The 7239-nt window shown below is 39.5% G+C and overlaps 1 protein-coding gene across 1 annotated transcript; it reads right to left on the bottom strand.

Moving 5' to 3' along the window:
• On the bottom strand, positions 4382-6627 carry LOC18593023 (UDP-glycosyltransferase 88F4). The gene has a single exon (XM_007020028.2). The coding sequence runs from the start codon at positions 6104-6106 to the stop codon at positions 4694-4696; it is 1413 nt and encodes a 470-aa protein (XP_007020090.2). The 5' UTR covers positions 6107-6627; the 3' UTR covers positions 4382-4693.

Raw genomic sequence — 7239 nt, 5'->3', positions numbered from 1 at the left:
CATCCACAACACACCTTACGTTTTCAGACATTGTCCTTCGTATTGGACAGTTGTTGCGTGTGTGATCGGTTTGTCTGCAACTTGAACATGCTTTCGGTCGACGCACTCGTGGAGGTGCCAATTGACTTGGAGATGGTGCCGACAGTAAATCTATTTGGAACTCACAACATGAACACGTCTTCCTGGACAAGTTTACAAGTCCGTCCATCTTCCCGTCTTTAACTTCGAACTCCACTCGATTGATAGGCTTAACTACAAAGCGATGTGCATCATTGAACTGTTTTCTCAACTGCCAAGCAAGCCAAGGGCTGAGGGGGGTGGTCACCTTGACAGCCTCCTCGTACCGGTCATAGAACCAACGCTAGAATATTTCTCTAATGAACTCGATCAAAACAGTGATTGGCATTTATCTTGCATGCTTCAAGCATGAGTTTACACATTCCGCAATGTTGGATGTCATCATTTGGTATCACCTTGTCGGTGAACATGCACGTGCCCATCTCTTAGGCCTTATTCTCATAAAGTCAATGTGGGCTCTCGCGTAAATCTGCTTGAGTTGGTTCATATGCCTGTTGAAATCGAAAACTTTATAGTAATTTCTAGTAAGGGTGAAAATCATAGAAACATCGTCGCACTTGAACTTGTTTTTAAAGTTTTTTTTCAAGTGGTAGCCGCATAAACTATGGTGCGCTTCTGGGTATGCATTTTGGATTGCTTTCTTAATGCCGAGATGCTGATTAGAAATGAACATAGTGTTTTTAGGACAATAAACCGCATCACGCAGCTTGCTAAGAAACCACATCCATGAGTCTTCATCCTCAACATGGCCGATGCCAAATGCAACTAGATATACGCACTCGTTCGCATCTTTGCATACAACAACAAACAGAACACCCTTAAACCTGCCTTTCAGATATGTCGCATCAATTGCAACCGTAGGACGCATTACATCCCTAAACCCCTAAATACAAGCCCCGTATCACTAGAAACAATATTTGAATCTTTTTGCCTCATCAGTAGCCACTGCAGTCACTGTGCCAGGATTTTCTTGTTCCAACATATAAAAATACGAGGGTAGTAGTTGAAATGACTCCTCTAGAGGACCGAAAACAAGCCTCTCTACATACTCCTTCGCTTGCCAAGCCTTATCATACAAGCATTCCAATCCTCACTGAACTCTCATCTCACAAATTATGTCCTTAGGTCTCAATGCTACTCCATTAGCCCAAAGCTTGTGTGACATAAGTTCACCAATTATCTTCGCACTCGCAGTTGAAAATCGCCCTTGCAAACCATCAACAATACATGTGTGTACTTTGTGGAACATCCGAACTTGTCAATATTCTCCTCTGTCAAGTAACTTCATTGCACGCACACTGAACTTGCATGCCTTGTCGTTACAACCAACCTCATAACGACCTTTACATGACCTTTTTACTCTTATCTCAAACTGCTCTTTTAGAACCAACATGTTCAAAGCTCGTTTCAACTCAGCCTTTAAGGAAAACATTCTTTCTTTGTATAAACGATCATCGGCACATGTCGATTCCTCAATGGTAATTGTTTGGAAGGAGAACCTTTTTCCACCTGTAATTAGCCACGTACGAGATATCCCTGCATTTCCCCTTTCCTGATAATTGTCATCGAGCAATGTATCAAAGGAATGAATCCCGTTCTCACCAGCGATGGGGTTATTGTATATGGGGTCATCACACTGAACATTTCCTACATCAACACCTCCAACAAGTTCTGTTTCGCCTTCAACATTATTGCAAATTGGAATGTCACTGTCATAAAGCCAGTCATCGTCTGAATTGTCATCATGCCATTTATCAAGCCCATCATCTGAATTGTCATCAAATCTATCTTCACGAGCAGGGAACAAATCCTCATTTCCCTCATCAGATGCAGTATTATCCTCCAGAGTCGCAGTGTCACCCTCCAATCTCACAATGTTGTCCTCAAGTGTTGTATTCTCATTTGACAATGGCATTACACACTCTACAGTTTCACCCGATCGTTGCATTTGTTGGATAAAAGCAAGTAATTGGTTTGATACACATCCTGATCGGAATTTTGCAGCCAACTGTTCTGTGAATGTCATCTGTCTACCGGGCTGCACAAACTCTTGTGCATACCTCAATTGCCATTGTTATGGGTTACGGACTGAATGCTGTGGTATATGTGAAGCATTGTAAATCTCATTTTGATTGAGCTGATTACCATATTGTTCAACTTCTTCATGTGACATAACATTTGTTTGGCATCCCTTAATGCTGACATACATAGCCGGAACATTCCTCTGTTCTAGCAGAATTAATGTAACATCCTCATCGTCCTTGATAATTGGTCGTGATAGCTCTCAGGGTGTACTGATCAATGCATGTAACTCAATCGTGTCAAATTCTGAGTTTACCCCAACAACATCTTCAACCAGCTTTATCAAGCCCGCAAATGACAAATCACTCCTAACCCCCTGCATTCGTGACTCACCACCCTTGTAAATGCCATCCACCCACTGACCATCGTGCCTTATCACAAGTCGCACAATTGGAACCCCACTGAAATTTTAAAAACAAAAAAAAATTGTCAATCATTTTACACAACACATGCCGTGTTCAAAAATTTATCAGTCATGTTGTTACATGCCATTTTAAAAAAATGTTACACGCCATGTTTAGAAAATGTTACATGCCATGTTCGAAAATGTTATACGCAAGTTCAAAATTTGTTACATGCCATGTTCAAAACATGTTACACGCAAGTGAAAAATTTGTTACACATCATGTTCACAACATGTTGCACGCTATGTTAAATAAAAATGTTACATGCCATGTGCTAACACATGTTATTTCAATATTTTTTTTACACGCCATCTGCTTTATAAATGCATGGCGTGTAACAACTCTGTGCAATATTTCTAATCCGTGTTTTAATTTACTTAAAAAGTTTCACAAATTTATGTGTTGCAGCAATAAACCCAATAACATACCTTGATGTCATCTTCGCTATGAGGTTTGTTTATCGATGACAATATGGCCAAATGCTGAGAGATAAACCACAACACAATCACGCTGGTGCTCAACAGAGCGTTCACAAAGCTCATACTGTTAAGAGAGCTAAAAGAGCTGATGACGATGGTGCTTAACAGAGAGTTGACAGAGTTGATATAGTTCAGATAGCTGAGAGAGAATGATGAGCGAGCTCAAACAGCTGAGCATTTATTTCTCACAATTTCCTCTTATTTCTATTTTCTCTATGGCAGGAGGGAGATTTCGAGAGCTTAATTTGCCACGATGTTTTTTAATAGCATTTTTGTCTACTCATGCTTTTTTTTGGTTAGAAACAGATAACTTTATATGGATGGTTATTTTTTAAATCACCTTATGATGAGGGGTATTTCTCACAATTTTCTCTTTTTTTTTTATTATTTGGTTTAAAACTTATATTTCAATTTTCTGAATTTTTATACAAGAAGATGTGCATACTTAACATCAAAGTTTAGACTTTAACATCTTTAGCCAGCTTTATGCTACCTCCTCATTGTATTACTTTAGTCATCTATAATATTCACGTTAAGTTTGCGCACATTTGTGAGAACGTTTACTCCAAAATATGCTTTATCTTGCTTTAAGATTTTACAGACTTAAACCGGTGATATAAAAGGTAAAATTCTATTTTTGCTTGTGTCAAAAAAATAATCAATCGAAAATCATGAAATTTTTTTTTGAAAAATATAATGAATTCATCAAGATACTTTTCAAAGTAAAAGAATTCCCAATCTAAAATGATTGAACCCTATGAAACCTAATATGAAAAACTTTATCCCTGCTCTTGTTTCAAAGTCTAATATTTCACAGGGCAAAAATATGATGAGGTCTAGCTGCGTAACCATCTCACTTATAGCAGAGAGATTCAAAGGCGCGCAATGAAGATTAACATTCCTAAGCAATGACCATAAACAGGCAGAGACAGATAAGCTCCGAGCTGTTAAAACACAAACACATAACCACTAAATTTTGGTAGGTTTACCGTCCTCCAGTTGAGACCAAAGAAAACTGGCAATGTCACTTCAGTTATCCTTGTTTTGCTGCCTATGAAGAGAGCCCAATATATAGCTGGGTGGACTAATCATAATTAACTTGTAAGGACATGCTCAGAGACCAGCAAGTTCTGCATCTAAAAGCCAACCATCCCAGAAAACCCCCATTTCATGTAGCCCCCAAAAAATATTGATAAAAGACTCACCTCAATTAGTAAATAAGAAAAAAAAGAAAGCAAACACTCTGGTTTTATCATGTATTATCATTTGGATCTAGATGAAGACTCTAGGAAGAACAGTGAGTTCAGCATCCCTACTTTCCAACCAATAGAAGTAAAAGACTCTAAACTTATTCTCGATATCAAATAAAAAAAAACCTTACAAAAGTTGAAAGAATCCTGTCAAATTGAAAAATCAGGGTAAAAGAGAAGTAGGCAGCCAAAGACATGGGCAAAGTGAAGTAGACAGTCAACAGTAAAGAAAACCTAGCATGAGATTTTTTTTTATTTTTTAATTGATGTTAACAGCCAAAGAGATAAAACAGATGGCAAAAATATAGAGAGGAGATACGGATGGGGGCACAATAGGGGCACAGGATTTGTGTTCCACCGTTGATACCATGCGAACAGGACAAAACAAAACAGTTGATTCTCAACCGTGCTTCCACAAGTCAATCAACTTGGTTAGTGCTTTAGTGGAAGACCCTGACGGACCCCAAGCAGCCAAGGCCTTCTCTCGCATCTTCCAGCTCCTTTCTCTAAGCTCCATGCCAATGTCGGAATCCATCAACTCCGTGACTCGCTTCTCCAACTCAGTTCCACTCACAAACCCATCTTCCTGTCTTTGCTCCACAGGGATAGCCATCTTCATATCCTGAACCAAAATGTTCCGATTCAAGTGTTGCTCTGCATGTAAAGGCCATGCAATCATTGGCACCCCGGTGACCGCTGCTTCTAAGATGGAGTTCCACCCACAATGAGTCACAAAGCCACCAACCGAGTCCTTGTTCAGCACTACTACTTGTGGCGCAAATGACTTCACAACCAGACCCCTATCTTTGGTTCTCTCCATAAACCCATCTGGCAAAAGAGAGTCTAGATCCACATTGGGGCTTTCTTCAGTTTGCTTTGCCTTTTCGTCCTGAGGTGGATTTTTTACCACCCACAAGAACCTTTGCCCACTCCTTTCCAAACCTTTTGCTATTTCCATAATTTGGACCCGAGAGAACGACCCACGGCTCCCAAAACACAAGAACACAACGCTTTTACTCGGTTGCTTCTCCAGCCACGATAAACACTCGTGTTCAGCTTTACTACCTGCTGCAATCAATGGTCCGATGTAGTAAGTTGGTGGAGTTGGAGCATCAACGAGGCATAACTCATCAGCAATAGCCTTGATGGAAATCGGTTCGAGCTCTTGAAAAGTGTTAACTATAATTCCATCTGATAGTGCGAGGCCTGAACAGAAGTATATAAAGTCCCAATAAGCAGGATCTTCTCTATCAAGTGCGGGTTCTGGCATGTGTATGGCTTTCAACGGTGGCAGGCCGTGGAAATGAAAGACTGTGTCAGGGAGATCTCTGAAGCTCTCAGTGGTTTGTTCATCAAGTTTCGGGAATTGAAGGAAGGCGGCGAGGGAAGAAGCACCAGAGGTATAGAAGTAAAAAGTGGGGATTTTGAGATCTTTTCCCATGGATAGAGTAGAAGTGCAGAAAATATCTATGACAAAAGCAGAGATCTTGTGATCTTTGGAGATTTCCTGAAGAGAATGGAGTGCGTTGGGCGCATGGAGGCGTATGAACTGGAAGGCAATGGCAGCAACGCTGCATTTTTTGTCCATGGAGACGGAGACGGATGTGAAGCGGCGAAAGCAGATGGATGGGTAGGCTTGGGAGACAGAATTGATGTAGGAGATGATCCTTGGGGTGTCCCAAAAACCAGTAGTAAGGAGAATGGTGATGGAAAATTGGTGGTTTCGCTGTTGTAGGATGAGTTTGCCTAGCTCCACCATTGACACCACATGGCCCAAGCCTGGCGATGGGTAGAGCACTATGGTCTCTTGCATTTTTTTTTCTTTCTTTGCTTGATTGTCTCTTCAGTCTTCAGCTATGACAACTTGTGTTTGTTTGGAGAGGTAGAGGAGCCAAAAGAGGTTATAACTCCTAGAAAAGCACAAAACACGATGACTTGGGGGCAAGAGGGTTAAACTTGGGTTACTCATCAATGAATTTTCTTATTTTTCTTATGAAATTAAGAGATGGAATTTAGTTTCCTAGGTAGGGCATTCACTACTCGGTGGGAGAAGTCGGCTCTGTGTTTGTCCGCCAATGAAGTATTGGGTTACTTCTAATTAAAGCCACGACAAAGCCAGTAGTTGTCAAGTTTCTGTCAGCTGGGCTAGACGTCCATACCTTGGGTGGTTGCGTGAGGGTACCATTATATTTTGAAACTGAAAGCAGCGCCGCTTATGTTCCACCAACAACTAGCGACTTGCGTTACGCAATCACAAGTATATCTTATCAAGAGCCAAGTGCCATGGTCCTGCCCCACTTCTGTCGGGATAGATATAGATGTTCAAGTTTTAATTCCGCCATAGTTTTTATATATATTAATTAACTCTCTAAGACATAAATTTAAAATTTTAAAAAACTTAAAATTTCTCTCTCCAACAAAATATCCTCTTCCTTCTTCCCTGTTCTTCTTCCTAAAATTTAATTCTTGAAAATAATTGTACACACAAATTTTTCGTTGAAATTTCTTGACTTAAAAATTATAAGACAAATATAAATATTTGATGATGTGAGTGATAATCTCTAAAAATTTTTTTGATTAATTTCTTCACTTCGTCTTTAAGAGTCACAAACTTGGATTTAGTGTTGATCACGAACTTGCTTGATCTTCGCTTCAAAGGTCTTTACGACTTAATTTTGATCACGAGATCTTCACTTCAGAAATTTTTTACTTTTTGATCTTTGCAATACTCTCAATCTTAGAATGTTTCCCAATCTTTGAATGCTTTCGAATGAATGAAAATAGCTTGGAGGAGCCCTCGATTTATAATGTTAGATGGGAGACTTTGATGAAATTGTAGTCTCTTTGAATTATCTCTAAATTATTTTAATTTATTTAGAGATAAATTATGATAACTCATTAAAAGTTTTTTTATTGGTCGAACCTTAAGTCTTTGAATTTTGATTG

This window comes from Theobroma cacao, chromosome 8 (assembly GCF_000208745.1).
Source record: "Theobroma cacao cultivar B97-61/B2 chromosome 8, Criollo_cocoa_genome_V2, whole genome shotgun sequence".
Classification (NCBI taxonomy): Eukaryota; Viridiplantae; Streptophyta; class Magnoliopsida; order Malvales; family Malvaceae; genus Theobroma; species Theobroma cacao.
Note: the sequence above shows the minus strand (reverse complement) of the source record. Positions and strands in the feature narration are given on the sequence as shown.